The sequence below is a fragment of the Rhipicephalus microplus genome, unplaced genomic scaffold, assembly GCF_043290135.1.
Source record: "Rhipicephalus microplus isolate Deutch F79 unplaced genomic scaffold, USDA_Rmic scaffold_42, whole genome shotgun sequence".
NCBI lineage: Eukaryota > Metazoa > Arthropoda > Arachnida > Ixodida > Ixodidae > Rhipicephalus > Rhipicephalus microplus.
Genome location: NW_027464615.1, coordinates 3,028,137 through 3,055,055, shown reverse-complemented (window position 1 = coordinate 3,055,055; position 26,919 = coordinate 3,028,137). Strand labels below are relative to the sequence as shown.

Sequence of the window (26,919 nt, the reverse complement as noted above, 5' to 3'; positions counted from 1 at the left end):
GAAGGCAGATGGAAGTGTGCAGAAAACGTGGACGAAAGAAAGTACCCTCGCGCGCCCTTGTATGCATTCACAACGCACGTTTTACATGTTTTCTGTGTTATTTTATTGTTATGAAACCATCACAGCGTAGTTGCGATTGCGTGGGGATTGTTTGAAGTGTTCTTCTATAAAGTATCGCTAGCACTATTTTTGTATTCATTGTCCTTAAACTGATGCATAACAATCCAAGGAAGAGGCTCGTCCACACATTGTCCAGGTGGTCTATCGTCGTGAAACACTGTTCTTATATGGATAAATATAACATGAAGATATATGAACAGCGCTTTGAGCGCGGTAGAAATATTACTGAAGAACTCGCGAAGCAAGGAACACGTTAAGTTTGATGTCTTAGACATGATAAATCAATGCATTTTAGCTGTCTTGACTATTGTAGCCCTTACAGTATCGGTAAAATGCGCCGGAACTAGTTATTTTCCTGATTTTCCTAAGACGGTGCCAGATATTACAAAGGTGAGCTGTCGTTTCCCAACAACGCGACGCACCTTGATCTTCAGCAGAGAATTCTGCACAAATATCTTTATATAGAATACGTGAAGCAACCTGTGCCGAAATTAGCAGAGGCATTCACGTAGAATGCATGCTGATGCCTCTTCACGGCGTGTTAGGTTTTTTTACCGAGACTGCATAAACACTTTTGTCACCTATCTCTACCAAAACAAATACATCTACTCAAGTAAATGAGCTCGTATACCTTAACTTAAGGGGCCTGTAGAACATCATATGGTATGCTATGAGCACCCCTTTTATAACTGGGTGGTGACATGTGTGCCACCAGGCTCGCACGAATATAAGAACGATAAGAAATCTCTCTTTTGATGTTTGCCAAAATTGTTATGTAGTTTGAACAAACCAATATCGATACATGAAAAATGTATAAATTGGTATTCCATTATCGATGAGGCATACATTTGTTGTACAAAAAAATTCACAGCATATCCACGGGGTGAATGATGATGAGTGGGCGAAGCTCCTGAGGGGAAATCATCGGTAAAATCGTGACTGTTCAGTGAACGTTCGCCCACGACATCACCAAGAAAGACGTGAGAAACACTGTGTGTGTATATGTACGGCAGGGTCCTCGCGCCGTTGCCGTGACGCTTGGGCCTCTCGTTCTCGAACGCTGGGATCTTGGCGGCGGCGTCGCGCAGCTTCATGGATAGAAGGGCAAGAGTGGGGGCTAGTTGGTTGAACATTGTTGATACTCACACCGCGCTGGAATTAAACACACAAATAAAAGACACACTGAAGCACAGGTAGGACACACACGAGCGCGAACTAACAACTGACAGTTGTTAGTTCGCGCTCGTGTGTGTCCTACCTGTGCTTCAGTGTGTCTTTTATTTGTGTGTTTAATTCCAGCGCGGTGTGAGTATCAACAAGCTTCATGGAGCGCTTCTGCTTCGCGGTCTCGCACATAGGGATTCTGTCGGCGCAATCACTGGACATCAAATTCCTGAAAATGTAATACGTAAACATGCGAAAATAACCATTTGCACATTTGCAGTGTCCTCCTGTCTTAACTCATATATAATCAGTGTTGTATACTGATGTCAGTGTCACAGCCCCACATATTATTAAGAGAAGGAAAATACAGATATGGAAGCGTTATATATTAAGCCATGACTTATCTAGTGGCTGAGTGAAGCGCGTTTGAGCCTGTCATTCTGTTCTCGAAGTGTATGGGTCATGGTAATTTTATAGATAACGTTTGTAGTTTCACCGCGCTGTTATGCCAAAATTAATCTCTGTGCAACAATACAAATACCTCAAGCGCATCTCGGTTGCATTGTTCCTAGATGTAAAAGGTGCATACGACAACGTAACGCACGATGCCATCCTAGATGCCTTGGCAAACATTGGAATCGGTGGAGAAATGTTTCGATGGATTCGGAGCTACCTACAGAGGAGATCGTCCTCGTGCTTACTGCGGAAGGCCGCACCATTGATCATTACACCACTCGTGGCGTTCCACAAGGCGGTGTTTGTAGGCCTACGCTGTTTAACAACAGTACTGAAAGTTGGGCGAGTTGGTACTCATTCATGACTTCTTTGCGCAAACACGTACACGGACACAAGGAAAAGAGGCAAACAACACGGGCGCAACAACTGGTTTATTTTGAACAACGAACTGTACTTATATCTTCACGTAGCCCACACGCCCCCCCATCGGTGGATCCAGGAAACAGGGTCCTCTGCTGACGGCTGGCACATAATACCCGCGTACTTGTGCTCATTCACGTCCCCCCTTTTGTTTATTCTCCTCGCACGTTTGCTTTCTATTGGAATTTACTCACTTACTCTAATTGAGCACTTATATCTTGCCTTATCTTGTATTACCCTGTTTAACCTCACGATCATTGGCCTTGTACAAAGTCTACCTCGATCAGTCAATCTCTCTACATACGCTGATGATATATGTATCTGGGCTTCAGCAGTGACACAACCCCAGGTACGCGCACGGCTCCAAAAAAGCAGTGAGAATAAAGTCGACGTACCTCCATGCTCGAGGCCTCACAATTTCCACCGAGAAGTGCGCCTTAGTCCCTTTTACCCGCAAGCCCATAATCTATTATCCTGTTTCCATCGACAACGTGAACCTTTCGTATATGAGACGTCACCGATTCCTGGGCGTCATTATCGACAGAGATCTCTCGTGGAGTGCTCACATCTCGCACTTGAAGAAGAGGCTCAGCTCTATAACACACGTGATGAGATTTCTCGCTGGTAAAACGTGGGGCACATCACTGTCGTCTATGCTTCAGCTGTACAGAGCGCTCTTCTTGGGAAATTTGCGGTATAGCACGCCCGTGCTTTCCAACGCCGGAAAAACTAACATCAGGGTCCTGCAAAGCACTCAAGGCCAAGTCCTCCGCACATGCTTGGGCTACCTCGGTGCGCTAATGCGTTAGCAACAGTTGGTATTGCTAAATACCATCCCATAACGACATATATAACTGTCGACACACTCTGGACACATATCCGTCCCATATCCAGAGTGCCTAACTACCACCTTGCTAGCTTGCCACTAGAAAGACCAAAGGCAGCGTTTTCCAAAGTTGTTGCGGCTAACCAGAACTTCATCTCATGGAGATTCTCGCCCGCAACCATACCTTATCTATCTCCAGAGTGCCACATGAAAAAACACACTGTGCACCTTGAAGTGCCGGAGATATCTAAAAAGGCAAACCTGTCATCTGCAGCCCTCAAACATATCTCACTAGACCTTTGGCATTTGTCGTATGCTAACCGAATTCATGTTTACACGGACGGTTCGTTCTCGGGAAGTTCGACAGATGCCTTTGTCATACCATCTCGATCAATTACCGTCAAATTCGAGACATCACACGTCACGACATCTACGGGATCCGAGCTCACCGCTCTTCGATCCGCTGTGTAGATTGTTGCGCAAGAATCTCCTAGAAGACGGGCCATATTCGGCGACTCCAAGGCAGCCCTTCAATGCGTGCGAAGTCTACGATGTGAAAACTACTACCAGATGGTGTATCGTATGAATGAAATTTGTCATCGCGCCGCTGATCAAGGACACGACATTGTTTTACAATGGTTGCCGGGCCACCGTGGCATCAGTGGTAACCACCTCGCCGACGACGCTGCCCGATGTGCCCACGATGGTGTGCCCGCACTGTTAATACCCTTTTCAAGAGTAGACGCAGCTAGAGAACTTCGTCACATCGCGCATAATGCCACGCTTGCGCACTGAAATTCTCCACTTAACTCCAATCATCGCCCTAAGAACTTTAAGCCATTACTCCAGAAACAACTGCCATCCAAGATTACTCGACGGGACGCTACAATCCTGTGCCGGCTGTGGACTTGGGTAGCGCTTCCTAAGTCATTCAACCGCCGCATTGGCATGGCAGATTCATCCATGTGTGAAAGCTGCACGTTTATAGAGACTATTGAACATCTCTTGTGCCACTGTGCCCAACTTGATGAAGATCACCGGACTCTCCGGTGTGCCTTGAATAGACTGATGACCGGCCATTTAATGAAGCAAAGATCTTAGGAGCCTGGTCGCGCAGCACATCAGCCCAGAAAGCCACACGAGCCCTCCTGAGATACTGGACAGCAACTTCATTGAGAGACCGTCTGTGAAAGTCGGCATTGTGTGTGTGATGTGACATGTGTCTATCCTTCTCTCTCTTGTTTTTCTCCCCTCTCCCTCTCCCCATGTGTAGGGTAACAAACTGGACGCATAGTTTAGTTAAGCTCCCTACCTCTGCTACGTCTCTTCTCTCTCTCTAGGAAATGTTCACTCATTATATTGAATCAAGAGCAGCTAATATAATCGTAATAAAACTGGGATCACAGAATAAACTTACCTAACAAATTGCTAAATAAAAAAGAACAATGCATGGAAAACAGGTTACTTCGAACGTTACACGCATTGAAAAGTGACGCGTAGAGTTTATAATACTTCTATTTAATTTCGTTATACATCCAATTATATAAATAGTTGTTAGGGGAATGCGTGATTAGGCTATGATTAAAGATAAATAAGATCATGCGGTTGATCGCTCCTGAGTAACATTTGTGCTTTTGATGGCGCAGAGCTGCCGGATAAGAAATGCATGGCTGTCAGTGATGATGGCAGGTTGGCACGCTCTGTATAGCTCTGAACACTTGCGCAACAAGCTCCACTTTTCGTTTTTCATTTGAATCTGGTAATCAGCATTATCAGCCTGCTTACACCCAGAGCTGGCCGAAAGCCTCTCTCATAATCCGTCAACAAACACGGTTCTGCGCTGACCGCTGGCACATAATACCCGCGTACTTGTGCTCATTCACGTCCCCCCTTTTCTTTATTCTCCTCGCACGTTTGCTTTCTATTGGAATTCACTCACTTACTCTAATTGAGCAGTTATATCTTGCCTTATCTTGTATTACCCTGTTTTGCGGCTCGCAAGCGCCACCTGCTGTATTTTATCTGACCCAACCAAGCTCGAACAGGATTAGCTTTGACCGTATAGCAGCGGTCATAAACTTCATCACGATCAATAAAACGGATCTGAATTGCCCTGATCGCAATTAAAAGTGCCCGTGTGACGCTGGTATTAGAGGACCATGAACAAGAAAAATGGCTATTTAATTATTGCGAAGAATTTTTCGTGTACTGCGAGCATTTTTGGCATCTATCTATCTATCTATCTATCTATCTATCTATCCACCCGTCCGTCCGTCCGTCCGTATGTCTGTCTCTCCATCCGTCCATCCGTCCGCTTATGTCTGCGTGCTCTTATGATCACCCCCTTAACATGAAATACACCGAAATTACTGTGGGAGCGTAAGATGGCTTGACGAATATGACGCATTGGTTTTAACATGAATGCTGTCACAATCTCTTCGCGTAGGTCATCAAGCACTTTCCAAGAAACAGTGTCACATAGACGAGGGTGGGTATCTGCGACTCGTATGCGGCTATGTGGCACAAAAATGGCATCAGGAAAAAGCTGACATCGCCAGCATTGGCCGGATGAAAATAATAGATGTCAGTGTCACAGTAGAAATTGAACCCCAGCATCCTGCGTTGCAATCAAGTAATCGATCACAGAGCAACGCAAGGTCTTGGAAATACTTTGCAAATAGACGCTAATGTTGGGAAATTTCAATTGTGGTCAAATCTGGCTATCAAATTTTATTAACATTACAAATATACTCCTATGATACAGCTGTCATGTTAAGTTAACGTGAACTGTAGTTAAATGTCATCTGCTAATGTTGATTTGTGTAGCAGTGTTGAGGCCTACCATGCTTGTGATCCCCAGCACAAACACCACCGCTTCTTATTGGCTTACCGCTTCTAGTGTTGCTAATATTCATGTTGCTGTTGGCATCGTTATGCAACTCTAAACAACTGCTAATATGAAACATACGTGGCTGTCTAACGTATGTCGGGGAGTGGAGTTGTATATATAATGAGCGCGACTTAAAGCCTTGCTTAATAAAAGTTAAAACACATTGACCTCGAATTCGCATGCTTCAAATAACTACAATGCTCAAGCTGCGTGGAATGTGCCGAATTTTTAAAGTTGCAAAAGTATGTTGCATAAAAGAGCTTGGCACTGCCTTTCATAATATGTCAAATCACCATCGTGCGCTCAATTTCTCCTCGTAGTCTCAGCCTTTTCCCGTTTAAAATTTAGGCATTTACGACGCGCATACAGAGTCTCTGCTTAAAACTTTGATATCGTGAAGGTTCTTGCCTGGAATGATAACGTAAATTATTTGTATGACGTGACACGCCATATGTGACACGCTTTAAAGTCCGATCAACGTAATTCAACCAAGCAACCAGGCTTCACAAACGAATGCACGCAGCCACTTGTATACATCTATGGCTCTGCAGCGCACACATGGAAACCAAGGTATAAGAACTATGGCGAGTCATCTACAACAGACCATAGTTATTTTGACTCACAGAAAGGCAAGATTACAGTCATAAATAACGTCCTCGCTCTACATTCAAGCGTAAACATTGATGTTATCAGACGACACCAGAAGTCATGGACACAGCACGTGCTTTGAATGCAAAATCTGCAAATCTGCAAACTTTGTCCAAAAATTATATTTCTCAGCTTTTTCACTGATGATTTTTAATTCTAGCAGGGCAGACTGTTAGTTAGCGTCAATCAGGCACTCGCCGCAGACAAGTGGGTGAAGAGCAGCTCACCAGCTTCGCATTGAGCGTCACAAGAGAGTGAAAGCGATTCAAAGATCCCGGGGTGAATAAATGTCAGTAGCAACTGGGCCTTTGTGCGTGTTCTCTACACAACATTTGTTTATGTGTTTCCGCACTGTACACTATATTCATGTATGAACGTGATAGCGTCAAAAAGCTCGTTTTGCAAAAGATCCGGTGTTGGCAGAGTGGGAACCGATCTAGTGTTGTTTCGGTCCAAGTGCGGATCGAATCCGCGTCGTTTGCGCGACCAGCGGATGTTGTACCACACGGCCATGCCTCTGTTTGTGAAAACAGTCAAAACACCTTCCTCTGCTTGAAAATGCAGCGAAAGTAGCTTTCATACTTCCCAAACACACGCGTTCTGTGCACAAGCTTCACAGTGCAGCATGAAATATTGCACCAATAATGCGTGTACAAGGGTCCATAGCCAATAGGCGTCAGAATATTTGGTTATCCTAATGGCTCCATGGTTAAAAGCCACTACCATACTAAAAAAGGCCCACACGCCACTGGGCCTACTTCCTTAAGGCAACGTAGTGGGTGCATAGCAATTCGAAAAGGTTTAATGCACTAAGTGTTTGAAGTACGCACTAGGAACAGGATCCCCCTATTGCGTTCAACTACTTGAAGCGAAGTTTTTCCTAGCGAACTTGGACGACTTTGAGCATATCTATCTATCTAACAGCTTACGTTTGGGTGCTCTCGTGTTCAACCCCTTAACTTGGCGTGAACCAAACTTTACATGGAACGTAAGATTATTTGACGAATATGACGCGCTGGTGAAGACATGAATAACGTCACAATCCCGTCGCGTACGTCATTAAACACTTCCCGCCAGGCATGCATATAAGTATTACAATCAGGACGGGGACCTTCTACGGGTAGGTATGTGCCACTTGTATGTGGGTATGTGTCACAGGTGATTGAAACTTTGTATCTACCCAGGCACGACGAGAACACACATGGGCAATGCAAATGCGGAAACGTTCAGAGATATCCGACATCGCTAGCGTACACCAGACTAGTGCAAAAAATAAAGGTCAGGGTACCAGCTGGAATTAAACCCAAGCATTCTGCGTGGCAATAAAGCACTGTACCACAGAGCACCGCCAGGTCTCAATACTACTTTTCAAATAGGCGCTAATCTTCTGGAAACATCAATAGTGGTTCTAGTGCTGCCTACCCAATTTTATTGGGTAGGCAGCAATAAAAACATTACAGTCCTACTTCTTTGACAAAGCCGTCACACCGGGTTAACATCAATTGTGGTTAGGTGCAATGCACAGAAGTTTATTTATGTAGCAGTGTCCAGGGCCAGCAACCTCGAAAGCATCAGCGCTTCATATTAGTTTTTGGTGTAGCTAATACGCGTGTTCCAGTAGGCATCGTTGCGCAAGTTCAAACAACTGGTTATACAAACATCTGCAAATCTTCAACGTATGTCAGTGCATGCAAAGCTTTTAATTATATTTAGCATCATTTCATGACGTGTTGCTAAATAAAAAAAATGCAACACGTTTTCGCATGCTTCACATACCGTCGATTGCCAGGTACGTGCGTTCTGCCGAATTGTTTTTATTGCCTAGTACGCAAGTTTTTTCCTGCTGTGGATTATGCGTAACTCAGTCACAGGACTACCTACTTTACCTCTATAATCACAAAAGCAATACTGAGTTGGCACACCGTATGTAAAATCAATAGCGTATGTATACCAGAAATATGGTGCTGCCTAATGAAACAATGCAACAATGATGTGTCATGTAATAAATTGTTAAAAGGGCGATTTTGAACAAAGTGTTAAAGCTGCCAGTATGTTGGCAAATGGTTGTGGTCTTGACATCTGTATTCACATAAGAACAAAGATAGATCGATATGTGAAGTTTAACGTCCCAAAACCACCATATGATTTTGAGAGACGCCGAAGTAGAGGCATGCGGAAATTCGGCCACCTAGGGTTCTTTCAAGTGCACCCAAATCTGAGCACTTGGGTTTACAGCATTCTTGCCTCCATTGAAAATGCAGTCGCTGCAGCCGGGATTTGATCCCGCGACCTGTGGGTCAGCAGCCGTGTACCTTAGCCCTTACACCACCACGGCAGGGCTCGCATTAAAACTAAAGAACAAGAACGTTTGAAATAGCCTGTTGATGGGTTGGAGGTTCATTGCTACAGTAAAGCTTTGTTTGCATCATTAACTTTCCCCACAACGTTAGCATGGCAGGAATACCACTATGCCAATCACCATAGGTACGAGAAGAATGTGAATCGCGAATGGTTTAAACAACAATGTGTCTGTTTATTGTATGTTTCGAATGATTTCTAAGCGATCTCACAGAGATGTATGAATGCAGTAGTATGACATCTTATATGCACCCGATAGAACGGAACGCGAATAGGAAAAGACCCTCTGGACAGCCCAGCTTATACGATTATATTTTATTAGTAAGCAAATAGTGTTCTTCTGCTTCCTTAGTATTGTGGCGATGAAAACATATTTACTCACATTGTAACATAAAATGCATGTATACCCAGCTAGGTGAAAAAAGAAACTGCAAGTAAAAGGTGAAATGTGCACTCCTTTAAGAAAGAAGTTAGCACACGGGTGGCAGAACACTGTTTCATGATCAATCTGATTCTTTATTAATTTTTTATGCTACGTAATTATCATACCGGCTCTTCTAATGGTAATGCAGATAACTGATTTTGATTTGAACAGGAATGTTCTGTGTTTTACAGTTCTACACGGCAAATGCGACAATATATACCTTGCGGACAACAAAACGGCTTGTGACATGCAAAGTCGACGAGGTTGCTAATCAAACTGACAGTTCCGTTTTCTTCAAGAGAAGTTACTGCAAAGGGGAGAAATGGTAAGACATCATCGTGTGCAATCAAGCACTCATCATGCTGTGCTGACACTATTAAAACACTCCTAGGGTTAACAAGACCTTGGAAGGAACTTTTATATCAGTGAGCGTTTTCGCTAGAGGAACCTTTGACGCAATGATCGTCCACCCACCAGGTAAGATGTTTATTTCTCGTTATTCAGCCGTTAGCTTTCATATGGTATTTTTAAATGTCTGATATAAGCTTAGTGGCCTTCACATGCATAACTTTATTCAAATATGTTAATGAAGGCTCTGTATTATCAACAGTGTCTAACTTCGAACATATTCCTAAAGAGTCCTTTGCAACACGTTAAAACGCCTATGAAAATCGAACTTCTTGTATACAACTAAGTGAAAGAACGATGATTATTTTTTTTTCTAGAAGGTTACGATGCTCCAAATGCATCCAACTCACTTTAGTCGCTCCTACACTGTCTTTCTGCTATAAATAACATTCATGTTGCTCAAGGTACATACCTTGACATTTACGTAGAAGAGTCAAATTAAAAGAAATAAATAGAAGAGCAGGAAACTTCACAGGACTCGCGGAAAAATTTATCTATTTATTTATTTTTTCATTTAGCATAAAGTATGTGACAAGAAAAAATGGGTGTTCCACATCCACAAACTTATAGCCTGGAGAGTGGTGCCTGTACTTTACGCCTTTAAATAAAAATAGAATAGGATTAAGTTGCATTGTAGAATGCAGTGTTTTGAGAAAGTTTTTTCGATGAGGCAGAAGTGGTGCCAAGACTGAAAGCGGGGCTGTCAGAAAGCGTACTTACATTTCACTACCCTTCTCGTAAAACTGCGTTCAGCTGGCTGCAGTGACCTGACGCCAATGTTCTGGCATGAGAAATGCAATTCTACCTTTAATGCATACTCCTGCTCTTTTTACGCAAATGTTCAGGCTGTATGTTTACGTCAAAAGAAACTTTTATGCGGCATTTTATGCGAGGTCTCATCATTTTCAACCATAATGGTAGGAAAACTGGTGATAATGAGAGGCGAAGGTGGCGAAAAGAGGAGGGGGTGTGGAAAACTACCAACTATAGCGTTTTTTTTTTCTAGTCTTTGGATCATTGTTACTTAGCAGCTCCACATTTCTTGACATACTATTCCTGACTTTGTGTAGAAAAAATATTTCGATTAACACGCAGTCGATATGCAGCACAATAAGACTATTGCGGTCACTAGTCTAAGGTGGTCACATTTGATCACACAGAGTTTTATTATTCTGAGTATATTTTCCCACCACAATCGTTTCCCGAACCACAGGTATGTTATGCCATTTGCGATCTTTTATGATTGATACTCAAAATCGCCCCATATCAAAGTGAAACGTAACACCCACAAGACATCATAATACGAGTTTTCTGCTGCTAAGTTACTGTGACCAAGATGTTTTTCTTTATTTTATGTGCGCGCGATGCTCTGAATTCGCAAAAACTGTCGTAGGGTGTCTTCAGCAAGCACAAATCATGTTTTCAACTATGCGTTTTTTACAGAAGCTAACTTTACAATCGTTCCCCTGGCAATAAAACCTTCCTTTCAGAAAAAATTCATCAATATTGAGAATGAGGACCAGGGCTTTGTTTTCGCTGTTACCTCGACTCGCTTCCCACTAAAAAACCACTGCAAAATCAGCCAGGAGGATTCATTTCAAGGCAGCCATTTCTGCTTAAGAGTACTTGCTAAATGAGTTCTTATCACATTAGTTTTAGTATTCACAACATTATTTTTCTGCCAACAAATGAAATCCGTTATTTTCCTACGTACGCTTGATCAAAATACACACCCATGCGCAACGCTCCCAAACATAAGAAAACTAATTTGAAATATTTCTTATATTAGCCTGAGAGCAATATAGACAATCACCTGAATAGAGATGAAATCATATATTTCTGTTTAAGTAAATAACGGCTTTTTTTTTTCTTCGGGGTCTTCTCAATGCTGCGATTTGTTTGACTTTCTGGTTCTTTTAGTATTCTCACGTTTTACGTACTTGTCGTCTTCGGCTCACCACCATCGCTTCGCAGCAGTTCGGTGTGCTGACTGAACTGTTGTCTTCCATTTTCAGTTTTATTGAAGCAGTAGTGAGTAGTGGAGCTAAGCCCTTTCCTATTTCACTTCCTTCTTAAAATCATACCTTTCGGCAATCTACTCTGAAGAAACGGTTTGTTTAGACTTAGCTGTTAAAACGCAGGAGATGATATACAAAGAAGGTTATGTCGTAGACTATTAGGAATGAAGTGGTGAATGAGCTAAATGTATTTAGCGTTTGATTAATTCAGTTCCCGGTGTACTTTTATAAATGTAAATATGACCGATCAACAAATTTGATACAAGGGTTTATTATATGGCGACAAGCTCGGCGGAAGGTAATTCAAACTCAGTGTAAAATTTATGGACCGTCCAACTAACTGTCAGCTGGAATTTTCTGTATATACGTAAACCGTGACAGAGGCAGAATTTTCTCAGTTAAAAGTGGCGTTGACAATATTGCTACTGTATAGAGGCAGAACTTTTATGGTTCAAATACCTCGTTCTTTTATTTAGCTGAACTTTCATTTGGTAATAGACATTATATAAAAAAACGATATGCTAAAGTTCATGCCCAATAAGTTATAACCAATGTATTAAGAGTGAAGCTCTTAAAGCCGTGGGTCTGTCCATAAAAGTCTCTTTGAAATCGGTTCGTAACCCTTAGTTGTATGACTCACTCAGCAGGTGGCGGTAGTGTGAGTGATCGACTGATGAACGAACCAATAGACAGACAGACAAACAGACAAACAGACTAACCGACAGACAGGCAAGCACACACAGGCAGAGAGGTAGGCAGACAGACATATAGACTCATGGACAGACGGACGCACAAACGCATGAATGAACTGGTGCACGCACCATGAATGAACTGATGCACGAACAGATGAATGCATGGATAAACGCAAGGATGGATGGGCCTCATTGCCAATGTCTGCATCGTACAACACATGCTTCCCAAATACGCGCTCACTGATGTTTCCATGTGCAACCTACCCCAATCCGATGGACATGCATAGTTTTAGTGCCTCTCTCCCTTCTTTTCATGGACGATAAATCCGTATAACGAGAGGGCCTCACAATCCAGATCAAACAAGGAAACAAATTAACAACCGGACAAGAACAAAATAAAATTGATTTGTTTACTATACACAGAGTCATGCATCTTTCTAATGATTTAATGGGCTAACGTTTCACGGAAACATTGTGGTTTAACCTGGACCTACCCTTCTCAAATTTCGTCTACTTATGATTCATTTCGTGCATACGGTGTGATTTTTCCACACGTTAGCGATATTGTTAATGCAATGAAGTGAGGGAAGACGAAGGACAGATACAGCTGACAGGTGCGCGAGTGTGTCGATCAGCCATCGTGACTCTTGTCTGTGCTTTTTCTCGTAAATATATTTCGTACATATGACACCAACCCTGTAACATAATGGTGAGAGGTGCTGAGTACATCAGGCAACAGAGCTTCGCAGCGGACGTCACATCACTTTCCCAGCCATAGCTGACTTTGAGCTCTCCGTGTCAACGTCAACATGGGATCGCCACTTTACGTTTTCACGCTATTTAAAGATCCCGGTACATTCTGCGGGACCGATGACATCGACGTTGACAGTTGGTTGGTCATGTTTGAATGCGTGAGTGGGCCGAACAGATGGAATCCCGCACTTCAGTTGTCTAACGTGTTGTTATACTTGAGGTGCACATTAGAGGTGTGGTATGAAAACAACGAACTCACAAGCTGGGGCCAATGCAAATAAAAGATACGAGAGGTATTTGGCAAGCCTGCCAGCCGTAAGATCACCGCCAAAAAGGAATGGGCCTGCCGTGCCCAGTCCCCGACGGCACCATACCACTCATACATTCAAGACGTGATGGCCCTCTGAGGAAGGCCGACAGTGACATGACGGAAGGCGACAATGTGGGGCATGTGATGAAACGGATCGCTGATGATTCATTCAAGCTTTTTACGTGCAAGGGCTGTTCCACCATGGGCGCGATCATCTAAGAGTGTCGACAGTTCGAACAAGTGAAAAGTAACGACATCCTTTAACCATTCGCGAGACTTTCAAACACCAGCGCAACGTCGACTTGCGAAGACCAATCCGCACCACGACGTTTACTGCCGCCGGAAGACCTGACATGCACCGTTCGTCGAAAACAGGACGCAACGGCGCCCTTAGTGTTCTATTGGCGCAGCACTGATGCCACTTCTTATTCAAGCCATCGTGCGCCAGGAGCTTGAAAACATCGGAGTGCATTCCGTGTGTCCCGTCACCGCACGCAGTGTCAACGAACGCCCTTTTGCGATTGCCTTCTCTACGCGACGCTCTCCTCCACGCACTCGCATCCAAGCTGAGTGGCGAACTACGAATGACCTCCCCATATGTTTTAGGTGCTACCGCGTTAGCCGTATTTCTCGTTACTGCCGCAACACATGCATGGTCTCCGGCATTCCGTGTGACGACCAATACAACCCGTGTCAATGGTACTGCGCATAACTTTTCAGCTGTCCATGTGTCCAATGCCGCTGACTATTCTCGGAACACTTGGACAGCCGCTCGCCTGCACCATGTAGGCACAAGTCTTGTTCACCGCAAACACGTCAACCATGATCCCGTTCCCCACAGCCATGGCGCTTCTCGTCCCCTGTGGCTTCCGGCCACACTGTCTCGGAAATCTGAGAAATCGGCCACCGAAGGTGGTGCTTCATTGACGATTTCTGCAGAAAATCTCTCTGTTCCCACCAGATGAAGTGTAATAGCCGTTAAAGTAGATGGCGTACATGTGCAAGCACTTATCGACAACGGCGCAAGCATTTCGGTCATGAGTTCAAGCCTACGCACACGTTTAAAGATAGCTCTGACACCATACAGCAGCTGACCAATTGCTTTGTGTGGCCGATGGCGACATGCCGATGGTTGTCAGTTTGTGCACTGCCCGATAAGGTATAGTCGACCACACTACTGCTGTCATTTTAGCCGAGATTGACAACTGCCCCTATGATGTTATCCTAGGCCTGGCCTTCTTGTCGAATCATTCCGCTTTTATCGATTGTGCTACCAGCGTCCTTCAGCTAGAGCTGCCTCAGAGAGTCGCTGAAACCTACACTGCCCCACCACGCCTGTGCTCTCTTCAGCATGTGCGGCTGTCACGTCACCAGCCACCTACATCGGTATCACCGCTACCACGCATTGATGATGCGTTAGTCTGCCTGCACGGAGCTACATACTTCTCGTCTATTTATCTTCCGTATGGCTACTGGCAGATTTTTGCCGATGAAATGGACAGCGAGAAGGCGGCCCTCATTACGCCTGATGATTTATACCAGTTTGGGGTCATGTCTTTCGAACTATGTACCACCCTTGCGACATTCGAACGAATGATGGACCTTCTCCTGTGTGGTTATAAGGGGTGTACTTGTCTCTGCTGCCTAGGCAATGTGATATTCTTTTCATCTACTTTCGACAGCCACCTGTCCCATTTCGCTGCAATTCTTGCAGTCTTCATTCAGCTGGGCTAGAGCTGAATTTTAAGAAATGTTCATTCGGCCGGCTTCGTATTACCATTCTGGGCCATGCTTTTACTGTTGCTTCATCATCAAAACTTTGCTACTTGCACAGCTCTACTTATAATAATTTACAGTTCAGGGTGGCCTATTGAGCACAAGCTATCTTCTACCTACTACCCACAAACTAACGGCCTAAATGAACGTGTCAACTGCAAGCTCATAGAGATGCTTTCGATGTACGTCTCCCAAAATCATCCAGACTGGGACACCACGTTGGCCAATGTGGCTTTCTCATATTATTCCTCTCCACATGAAACGGCGGAATTTTCAACTTTTTATTTTTTGTATGATCGCAACCCCATATTGCCATTTGAAACCACCTTGCATCTCGCGCCATCTGCTTTCGTGTACGCTCGCGAAGTCAATGATCGGGCTCACATGGCTCCTCATGTTGCCCAGTCTTGTCTCTCCGGATGACAGGATATCCAAAAAGCCCCCTACGACCCCCGGTATCGTAATATAACGTTTGCTCCAGGTAATCGCGGGCTCATCTGATCACCGTGTCGCAGTATAGGTCTCTGAAAAACTCTAGTCCCGCTTCGTAGGATCCTATTTAGCCTTACGTCAAGTTAGCGACGTGAACTACGAGCTAGCGCCATTGACTCTGATACGTCACCAAGATTGTCACCAGCTGACATTGTACATGTCTCGCGCATGAAGCCCTTGTTCTCTCGCACTTCTGCAGGCTAAGTCCGAGACGGCACTCCAACGCCTGGGGGTCTTGTTACAGCGATTAAGTGAAGAAAAACGAAAGGCAGAAAAAGCTGACAGGTTCGCGAGTGTGTCGATCAGCCATCGTGACTTTTGCCTGCGCTTTTATTCTTAAATATATATCGTACATATGCCACCAACCCCTTTACAATATTATTATTTACCTAGCAGCTGCTCTTAAAATTAATATGGCATAATTTACAGACTACCTGCGATATAGTCTAACAAACACTTCGTGTATGCCGAGTACACTCAGATTTGCTGGTGTTGGCGTGTGAAGCGCAGCCAACGTAGGATGGTAGGATAATCCTACGATACGAGTGGACTGTCACCTTTCACGAAATTTTTTTTAAGTCTACAGCTATAAAAATGCCTGTCATGTATTCTTATCGCTATTCTCCAAATTTATATTCTGACTGCTTTTTCCTTATCATATCTGCGGAGAGAGAAGCATAGAACACGGTAGACATTTTTCATGCATAATCGCGAGAATGGCTTCTTTATGAACTTCACACAATAACATCATTCATTGCGAATTTCTCACAATGTGTGACAGAACGCCTGCTTAAAACATCACGGCAGTTTGTTCGCGAGTCTTGGTTCGCAAGCCTTACGGAAGTGCTGAGTGGAGCAACTTTTTGTTTCTATTTATTTTTGCTCTTTCATTTCTGCTCTGTCCTTTGCTTTATTCACATCGTGATTTTTCTGCTTTTCCTGTCTGCTTTAGTCTATTCCTTTCCTCCTCCGTTTACTTTTCGATTTCTTCCTCGTTATATCTTAGTTTTTATCTCCTCCTTTCTGTTACTTTCTCTCAATTCTTCGCGTCTTCTTTTCCTCTGTATTTCACAGTTTCTTTCTCTTCCTGTTTTTTCTTCTGTATATCTTTTTCTTTTTTAATCTGTATCTTTTTCTCATATTTCAGCTCAACCTAAAGTTCTCGCAGTTCATATTCTGATTTTCTTGTCTTTTTCGCAAACATTCTCGAGCGTTTTCTAACACAGCAATGATTGCCGAGTGAAAATGGTGTTAAAGTAATACATTTACTCAGGAGTAGTGATACCGCGGAACTGTATGAGTTCCGTGGTACCACAGAAATGTAGGAGTGCAGTAGTTAGAATAACAACTATTAGGCGGAGTATATTCAGCACGCGTTCTCAAATCGTAAATGATCGATTGCTCAAGAGAAATGTATACAAAAGCTGCATCATACTGCTACTAGCCTACGGAGCAGCAACCAGTGGCCTAAATTTAGGACAACGTCACGATCAGTTGAATAGAAAACGTGCAAGCTACAGGGGCATTAAGTGGTCATTGACCAAAGGGTTTCAAAAAGATTTTGGTAAAAAAACGTGAAAATATGGGCTAGGCATGCTAACACAGCACGTAGGAAAAAAACCACTGGTCATCAAGAATACCAGACTGGATTGCATGACGAAGCAGACGGGTGAGGGCAAGACAGAAACTTAGGTGAGCAGAAGAGTAAGGGTTTTGCAGCTATAAAGCAAAAGATATGGATTGATCGACAGAACAAGTTCGAGCCCTTTGTCCTCCCATGCATTAAGTCAGGCCAATAATGATTCCCCGAAAAGTTTCTTTGATTCAAACGTTAATGTAGCTGCCTAAATGCTCATTGCACGAGACGACTAATTATAACGGGAGACGCAACAAATTTGTCGGATATCGAGTTAACAGAGCCAGTGAGTACAAAACTCTCAATAAGCAAGTATACTGCTCAGTTCCATGTTTTATAACCCTCATTTGATTACTGAAGAATTCATACATTCAGTTATTCTAAAATACGCGTTCAACACTGCATTGGCCCAAAATTAGGTACCATGCTAGATTTTTTACCATGTATACTGGTCATGTGTCTAAAATCGTGTTGTTCTGTGCAAAGAAAATGCGGTATTGTATTTTAGGAGATGAAAATATGTCTGGGCTACTCTTTTGACGCTGAATGTTTCAACACTAGTAGCTGCAATATCACTACATATCATTATATTTTTTCTTCAACGAGTTGTTCATTGAACAACGAGCCGCAAAATACAGAGTAGCCAAGATGATTCGCTGCCGCTACGAGCGCATGAAATAGTGAAATTTGCGCAAAAGTAGCGAACATGGCAACCTGTTACCGCAGTATGTTCCCAATACAGTGTATATTTCAGAGGAATATATTTTCCAGAGGGAAGATGTTTTATTTCCTGCAGGCATCATGGGGAAACGCATCGAGCAGTTACTCTATGCCGACCCAGGATTTCACTGTGGAGTCTTTAAAATATTCCTCAACCTTATATCCACATACAGTCACCCTCGTAAGTATTTTTCCTTGTTGCAAAGTTTATGGCTGGTCCTAGGCATTATTTGAAAGGATGTCAAGCAAATCAGTAAGCGAGCAGCAGCGAATGCCACAGTTGTTTTATTTTGAGTGAACCGTTGCCAGGTGCGGTGGCTCTTTTTCGTAGCTTGATTAGCTGTGCACATGTAGTGCACATATGGTGGGCTAAACCAAACGCAGCAAACACACTGATACCGAAAACGGGGCTATAGTGTGACATAACGTTGACACTCACGTCAGATAAGAGCCCCCTTTCCTTCACAGGAAACGAGCACCTATTTCCTGTTAACTACTTCTTCTTGCAATTTTGTACACGACGCTACACTCAAATATTGTCCGAACAATTGTCCGGTGTGTAAGGTGCTGCAAAGAAAGTAACATATATTGTTAGTATCAACAAGACGTATCTGATACTTTAGTCCCAGAGTGAAATGAAACAAATCGACGGCAGATTTTATCATTTTTTATTTCTGTCAGCGCAGTGGACGTGTAGCAATAGAAAGTCCAGATCGAAGTGGGAAATCACTTGTGCATAGATGATGCCAAGTTGTTTTGTAAGCACGGCAATCTGGGGTAGCTGACACATATATTTATTTGCGTAACAAGTAAATACGAAGAAGAATAAACATATCATGTATCGAAGTAGCATAAAACACACCAAAGGACGGGGAAGTTGTAACCAATCCTGTTAATTTTAAGGCACTTGCATGTGTGATTATGTCTTGCGGCGCAAGCGTGTGGCTTTCATACACCCCGTCACTTTGGTAGTGCTGAACCGAAGTGGTGAAACAGAGCATAGCAGCAGAAGCACTCTCGGCGTCGCGTACGCTGGGCACTTTGACTTCGACCCCATCATCACCAACTCAAGCGAAGATCAAAGCGTCGAATACGGGGCGAAGCTAAACGCCAATGAGCTCGGCGTTGTGGCACACGTTGCAGACGGCATTCGCGAATAATAAGTAGCTTTATTTCCAGCACGCGAGCTTCACAAGCGAGCTTTGCATACGAAGATTCGTCAACGCTGCATTAACGAGCAAGTGCTACATTGCGCAAAGGAATTGGTAAAGTGTGCAGATGTTTCTTCGCTATCATATTTGAATGCATGGCTATCGGTGCTGAACATAAGAAACAAGTACTCGTAACAACGCTGCGTGTAGGAACCATTCTTTTTCCATCGCTGTTTTGAAGCAGCTTATGTAAACATTAGCCGGAGTGAAAGGCATCTCAGTGTTGCAGAAGGGTTACTCACGATTCATATTTTGGCCGGATCTCGGCCTGGACCCTGTCGATCGCTCTCGGTTCCGGTAAAAAACTGCATGTGTGACGAATAGCCTCGGCGCATCGCTCAATGAGTTCACTTAAAAAGTCCGAGGTTGCAGAACCCACCAACTCTTCAAGTACACACTTCAGTAAAATGGCTATTTACCTCAAAGACATTTACGAAGACCTACACACTAAACGAAAATGACCTGAAATAACCTCAAAAACTGGGTAAACCATTTGTCCTCTCACGCACTACCTTTCCTGGGTTTTTTTTTTACCACCTACTATCGAGGTAAAAATTTACTCTCGTGCTAACTGAGTTTTTGAACGTAGGGAGAGTAGTAATTATTTACACCCTTGAGGTTTTGAGCGGGTATCGAGAGAGTAAATTTTTACTGCCTTCACAAGGTTTTTGAGGCGATTTCTGGGAGTTATTTTTGGTGGTAAAAAAATAAAAATTGACGAGTGCATTCGCCCAGAGTCGACGAATTTTTTAAATAGCAGAATTGATTGAATTTATTGAACGGCAGAATTGGTGACACATAGATACACATACAGACGAACACGCACACACAACAACTGCAAAATAATACACCACTCGAACAGACTGCACGCGTTGCTCAACTACACTTTGACAATCCGGTATATATATAGGCATGACTTTTCGACCGGCCCTGTAGTACCAATAGGAGAGCTCGTTTTTTGCATTGATTAACAACAACGGTTGAAGGTGCAAGCGTAAACTTAAGGTGGGCTGCAGGGCACTAAATGTCACACCGACATTTCATTATAAATCTACCCGATCTCACCTTTTTGAGTATCCAATAATTACTTGGCAAACCGGGCTCATGGCCCCACGCGTGCTAGCACTGCTGATGCACAAGTCCATAAAATATATCTAATTACGCACAAACCATAGTAGCTCAATGATTTTCATTGAGTGACGATGCACAAACACAGTAGCAGCACGTATTCATCACAACGGGCGTAGAGGAGCGGTGCACGCCTGCACACAAGCTGCACACGGCTATCCAATGAAACACAGCTGGCGATCGCAGAACACACATTTTGTGCGAATTTCGTCGTCATTTCAGACACAAATGAACACGTGACCGCTATCTTACAGGGACGGGGTGGTGTATGCATACTTCCAACGAAAGACCACCGTCCAGGTTTTCTTCGTGCTCACCGGCAGCCACTTGTTGGTTCCGTCTGCCTCGCATCGGCTTCGCGCTACTTCTTTGAGAACAGTTGGTGCATGAGGTGGGTGATTCGGGCAGCACTTTACTCATGCAGACATCGCCTACTGTGCAACAAAATATATGCGATGCTTCTTTCACCTGTCCCGGCGACACACTCCCACTGGTCACTGGCGGCCGCGGCTCAGTGCCAACGACAGAGTGAAGCATTTTGTTTATTGCTTCTCCAGTAGGCAAGCATGGACGATGACACCAGATTGATTTTGTTACCACTGGCAGATGTTCGCGATTCGGCTCGGAAGCGAGATATCCGTGACGTGCAGGTTCGGAGGCGCTCGGAAGCGCACAATCGCTCGATGATGTAGGAAACACGCGAGATTCATCAGCCCAACGAGACACACAGATACCGAGCTTCTTGCACCGTCTGTCTCCAAGGCCACCACCGAAGAAAAGCCAACAATTTGCGAGAATATGCAGCACAACTTTCCACAGCAGGTTTTCTTTCTTTTTTTTCCTTCTTTTGAGATCCCCCCCCCCGTCTTTTTTTTTCTTTTCCGTTCACAGAATGCTGTTCTCGCTTGTTGTGCTTATGCTGCCCCCAGTTCCAGTGAAAGTGCGTTGACTCGAGGTCAGTCCTGAGGCACGGCGATACCAAAAAAAAAAACAGTGGTCATCGCGTACCTTCATGATTCACTGAGAGCGTCACAATGGGGGGTATGGGGCAAAAGCCGCCGAAGCAGCCGCACCTTGCAGTCACGTGGTAATAAACTCTGAAACGCAGGTTAAAAATCACGTGATAGAAAACTCCCTACGTGGTAAAACTGGATTTTGACACCCTTTTACTACTTGCCTGAGAGGTGGTGGTAAAACTATGTCATGTACCATCTTTTACTCCTACACGAGGTAGTAATTTTTAACCCGAGAGAGTTTTCAGAGGTCATGAGCCGCAAAAACCCCAAACTCGGATAGTTTTTGCTTACAGTGTAGGCTTTACACCGTACTGGTACTCTATCTTAGAGAGATGTTTCGCCTCACCCCTTTCTTGTTTGTAAAACAAGATGTAAGAGCTCCCGATGCTAAGAACTCATGCTGTCTTAGCCGTTAAGTGTTCATCTGTAATGCTTGAGTGCTTGTTGTCTCCCTGTGATTGTACTTTTGTTTGTTTGATTGAAAACAGCTGGCATAGTTGGTTACTGCAGCCCGCTGGGCAGCAAAGCGTCGCTGGTTCGGATCTCTGGTGGCTGCCTTGAGTTTTTTTAATTTCTTTTTCTTTGTACCTTTTATGTATGCATAGACGCCTCCTCATATCCGGAACATGACGGCGATAGCAACTCGGCGAGTTCACTTCTAACTCTTAGAGGCGGCGCTGCCACCAGCTCCAAGCTCATTTTACTTAAGTACTGTAGTGGGAAACGGAGATTGGTTCTCTACTTCTTCATCTTGGCATCATCTGCCTCACACTCAAGTGCTTCAGCCACTACGCCGTGTTAGGAGAGGGGGTCGCCGTAATCGATCAATACAACAGTTTAAGTAAATATTTTGAAATAATGAAAGACGAACAATAATAACAAACATTCGCTCTCACGGCTTGCTAGTATTTAACTCGGCGTTTATCTTCTACGATTCCTACAGGTTTCGCAAAATGATTGTGATACTTTTGTCGTTATTGTAACCAATATTGACTCGCTTTTATTACTTGCACGCGTATGTGCGTCCGTGCTGGTGAGATAAAGATAGCATTTTGGCCGGACGTATATAGGCTGCGTGCATTCCAATCATCTCGCTCTTGTTGGGTCGACTAAATGCACAGAATAATTTGTCACAGTGCGTTACTAACATAGCTGGGTGCACCAATGACATGATGCCGCTAAGGGGAACCGCATGCGTAGCAATGTTTGCACTGACTTATTTATTTGAACGATGTTCAAATATAGTTGCTGATGCAGCGGGGATTTACTAGCTTGTACTGCTCGTACACGTATGCGCACCCGCCCTGCTGAACAAAAAAAAAGAGACTTGAAATATGTAAGCTGGACGAATTGGTAACGTCCCATTTTTGTTATTTCGATGAATTCCTGTAATGCTCTAATAAAGTATAATTCTTGAAATAGTCGTCAGTTTCGCGATTGTCCGTGAATTTGCATAAAATGTCTGAATTTTTATTTATTTTGCAGGTGCAATCTACGAGTTGCGCGTGCGCGATTCATACGATAGGCCGTTCAATGCAAAATGTATTTCGTTATTCAGGAAGAAAGCTGAAAACAACTATGTAGACGCATATGCGCCCACCTGCACTACAAGTAAAGTTGTCTGTAAATGAGAGACAGAGGTCCCGTTGGTAATGGCGACCACATCTGAAGTGATAAATGGGTCTTTTTGAATTAACAAAACTTTAACATAAGGAAGCGCACTTGCAGCTTTCGCATGCTATTTGCTTTGAATAAAATTGTTCGGAAAACCTGTAGCTTGTCATTTCTCAGCAATTGTGAGATAAAACATTTTAGCATGACACAAGTACGAGAGGTACAGCCATCTATTATTTATCCGGGAATTGCGATTTTTGTATAGCCTGGCCAACAAAGTCATTACACACCCTTTATCCACACGGGGGTGGCACCTGTAACTATGACACTGTAGTTCCTTAGGACATTAATAAAGCTTGTTGACTGACTGAGTGACTAATAACGGAGTGCAGCAGACAAATAAACGGCTAAATATGCTTGTACTCGATGAATACTTCTGTGAAGCTGCATTCTCCTAGTCAATTCAAAAAGCCGAAAACCACCACTGCTTGTGTTTCTTGTAAGAGTGAGCCGTACTCTATTTAGACGTTAAATAAAAGAAGCAGGACACTGTTTCTTGCATGCAACGTTCGCCTACTATACGGTGGTACAGGAAAGAACAGATGGTACATTTCAGGCTAGTTTATACGGAAAGAACGCTGCAAGGACGCTTGACACCATGTAACCAAGAGTCACAGGTTAAGACAACCTTGATTTTTTCTCTTATCCAGAATGAGCCGATGAAGCCCAATAGGTCAGCCGTTTGTATATGATGGCCGCGAGAATACTCCTGACTGCCATCACTATGATATCTGACAATGATTCGTACATTACAATCCCGTAGACCATGTTTGTGTTTAAACGCCAGCGCGTCAGAGTGGACAGATCCAGAAACTTAGGCGATACTTTGGACCGTAAAGAGTACTTCGACGTCTGGGCACATAAGAGTGCGACGTTGCTTCAAAAAGCATATCGAACGCACAGCGGCACTGCCCGTGCTCCGAGGTCATTCAAGGGGTGCTTTCTCGTTCGTACTATATGCAAGCTAACAAAGTTATAGAAAATTATTTCTAATTTCATATTGCGTTTTTCGAAATTCAAAGAAGACAATTTTTTCACGTTTGTCTTCGTTCACACCATCGGGATGATGCTTCATCGAAGAAAGTATTGTCACTCACGCTGCTTTGCTTATTGTTATGTGATTGAGCTTCACTTACAAAAAGCTGTTACCACCACACGACGCAAGCCTTCCCTCAGTTTTCGCGATATCTCCAGACTGCATGCTTCAGGCAGCTTCAGTGAGATGGCGCGTATAGCACGAATATTCGAGTTTATTGACAAACTAAAGCAAATACTAGCGATACGCTTTATCTATAATGCATAAAGATCACGTGTATCATTATGGTTCAGATTATACTGCCGACTGTAGCAGTACTCGCCGCTTTACAGAGCGGGATGTTTGCCAGCCTATACAGTGCGTGATCGTCGGTCGCCGCTTTAACAGGTATCCAGTATAGTTAGGACATTCTACAGTTTTGTAATAGAAATACACAGCTCGAATTCGGCATTCTAATAGTTGTGGCAATCTTCGATCAACTCGCACCCTCACCCACAGCGGTGTTGATAAAGAACCATTCGTGCCACTGTGCATGCATGTGCCGTCATGCGCGCATGCTTCATAAGCCAGCACATTAAACGGCCTCGGAAGAGATGTTGCTGGCGGTATGTTGCGAGGAGTGCGCGTGTGCACTGCGTGTCGTCCACCGGGTCCAGGGTTAGCGAGGAAAGCAAGGTATATGGAAACTGATAGTGTAACTTTCACATATGCCCCTCTATCTAATAGTCAGCGCCTTGTTGTCACCGTCGACACCTACGTATGGCGGGGAGGGGATTACTAGAACGAAAAGACAAAGAATATATAATTTCAAGACAGGAATTAGTATAGACGTCACGTGCGCACTTGTCTTCATGGCGAGAACTTGAATTTTTCCTAAACTGCTGATCTCTTAAGTTTCTTTTAGTACGTGCCTTTAAATAAGCGTGCCTTATTTAGGTGCCTATATATACGCGATCTCATTGCGTCTTTATAGTTAGGAATATGCGTGAACTAGAGAAAAGGAAAATACTAAAAAGAAAGATTGACGAAGAAAGGTTGCTTGATTACCTCAATTGTGTACTTCAGTGTACACCAAAAACTTTGGACAAGGAGAAATTGTAATACATTTGTTCACGAGCCCAATAGGTCAAAAGTAAGAAAACCCACGTTATCCTATCGTGTAAAACTATGGAAGCGAGTAAGCATCCTTGAGAATATCACTCTAAGAACCTTATAACTTTTCACCGCTTCGCGTGGCGCATTCACCTGCACAAAAAGTGAAGGCACGCCAGCCGTGCGCCAGCAGAAGCAGTCAACAGTCACAGGAACGTCTATCTACACATTTTGTGAAATAGTTCAGCTCTGAAACGTCACGCCAGTGAACAGGTCATAAGAAAAGCAGCAAACAAGGGTACACAACCCACCACGCAAAATTGACTGATGGGTCATTGATCTGCCTTTGCGCCAAACTAATCGCAAGCCCTTATAGCAGATTGAGTGGATACACCCGCCATCAAAGGGACTGTATTATAAAATGAAGCAATCAACTACCTAGCTAAGTGTAAGACAAATTGCAAAAAAAAATTAGAGCTAACTTCGGCACTTTTAACGTTACAACTATCGGGAAAAATTTCATTCTTTTTTTGTGTTTCTATTATTTGTACCCTTTTCACTTATTATCGCGCTTCAATCGTCGGCGGCCCTTGAGCCCTGTGGCAATAAGGTTTCAACAATTTTCGTTCCTTGTTTTGCGGCCGATACAATTTGACCGTGGAACGACTCCGAAATTGGTGTGCGGAATCTGTTGTAAATTTGGTTTTAACATAATAGACCGTTTTAGTTTCACGTACGTCGAGGCTTCGCATGCGTCGATCTTCTACGTGTAAGCAGTGCACATGCGCAAAACATAGTGGCCACGCGCTGGCTTCCCGGACATGTTAGAGACTCGATTCGTTGCCTGCATTTCTCGTGCACGTAGACAGCATGGCGCGGGCACTCAAAACATGATAGCGTGACAAGCGCAACAACAAGATTGCCTGTCGTTGGCTACCGCAGTGTTCGTGATTCCCAGCAGGCGGAGCTCGGTGGTTGTTCTCAACACGCACTGCGTGCGTGTAGCTAAAAGCATTCCTGGTGGTTTGCACAGTAACACTTTAAAGCTGTCATTTTTTTACGATCAATTTTTTTTAGATACTCCGACATCAACCAGCAGCCATTTTTTAGAAAAGACAGTGAACCCCACGTAGTTAAATCTGATATGTTGCTGTATTATTTTACAAATGTTATTGATTAAATATGCTGCAATGGTAAAAGTTTTTACATGGTAATTGTATTTGGACTGTGAAAAGTATCATTATTGAGGTCAGGGGGCAACTTCGGAATGATGGCTTTCATCTTGGCAACTTGGTTCATAGCGATAAGAGGCACACAGCAACTGAGACAAGGGACAGGAACACTGTTCTTCTCTGGTGCATCATCGTCTCTTGTATTTTTCGTGCTGTGTGAGCAGCGTGTTTCATTTTCATGCTGGAGCGTATTTATGGTTGACTTGTACCCAAGAAGGGCATCTTACATATACATCATCGCAGGATTTTTAACTGTAGTGAGGAATTGTGCTAATCAGTAGGGAGTTGAGAAAAAAATCGACTAAGAGAGGGCACACAGAATTCGGTGCAGCAGTTTGTAAAAGTGCGACAATCACTTTGTGCAGAACATATAATATAGCGAAAGCTGTTTGAGATCACAAGGATCTCTTGCGCTATAG

At 43.6% G+C, this 26,919-nt stretch overlaps 1 protein-coding gene across 1 annotated transcript; it reads left to right on the top strand.

The window, feature by feature from the left end:
- The first annotated feature begins 372 nt into the window (after positions 1-372).
- LOC119167336 (uncharacterized) lies at positions 373-23,135 on the top strand. Its single transcript, XM_037418800.2, has 5 exons — positions 373-510; positions 9,498-9,631; positions 9,698-9,783; positions 18,188-18,292; positions 22,952-23,135. Exons 1-5 carry the CDS (start codon positions 394-396, stop codon positions 23,095-23,097), a joined length of 588 nt encoding a protein of 195 aa, XP_037274697.1. The 5' UTR covers positions 373-393; the 3' UTR covers positions 23,098-23,135.
- The last annotated feature ends 3,784 nt before the right edge of the window (positions 23,136-26,919 follow it).

Excerpts from the sequence above, each read along its gene's own strand:
- LOC119167336 (XM_037418800.2), top strand. The coding sequence starts at position 394 with ATGATAAATCAATGCATTTTAGCTGTCTTGACTATTGTAGCCCTTACA. Across the intron at positions 9,784-18,187 it reads AATGATCGTCCACCCACCAG|GCATCATGGGGAAACGCATC; the intron begins GTAAGATGTTTA and ends TATTTCCTGCAG. Across the intron at positions 18,293-22,951 it reads ATCCACATACAGTCACCCTC|GTGCAATCTACGAGTTGCGC; the intron begins GTAAGTATTTTT and ends TTTATTTTGCAG.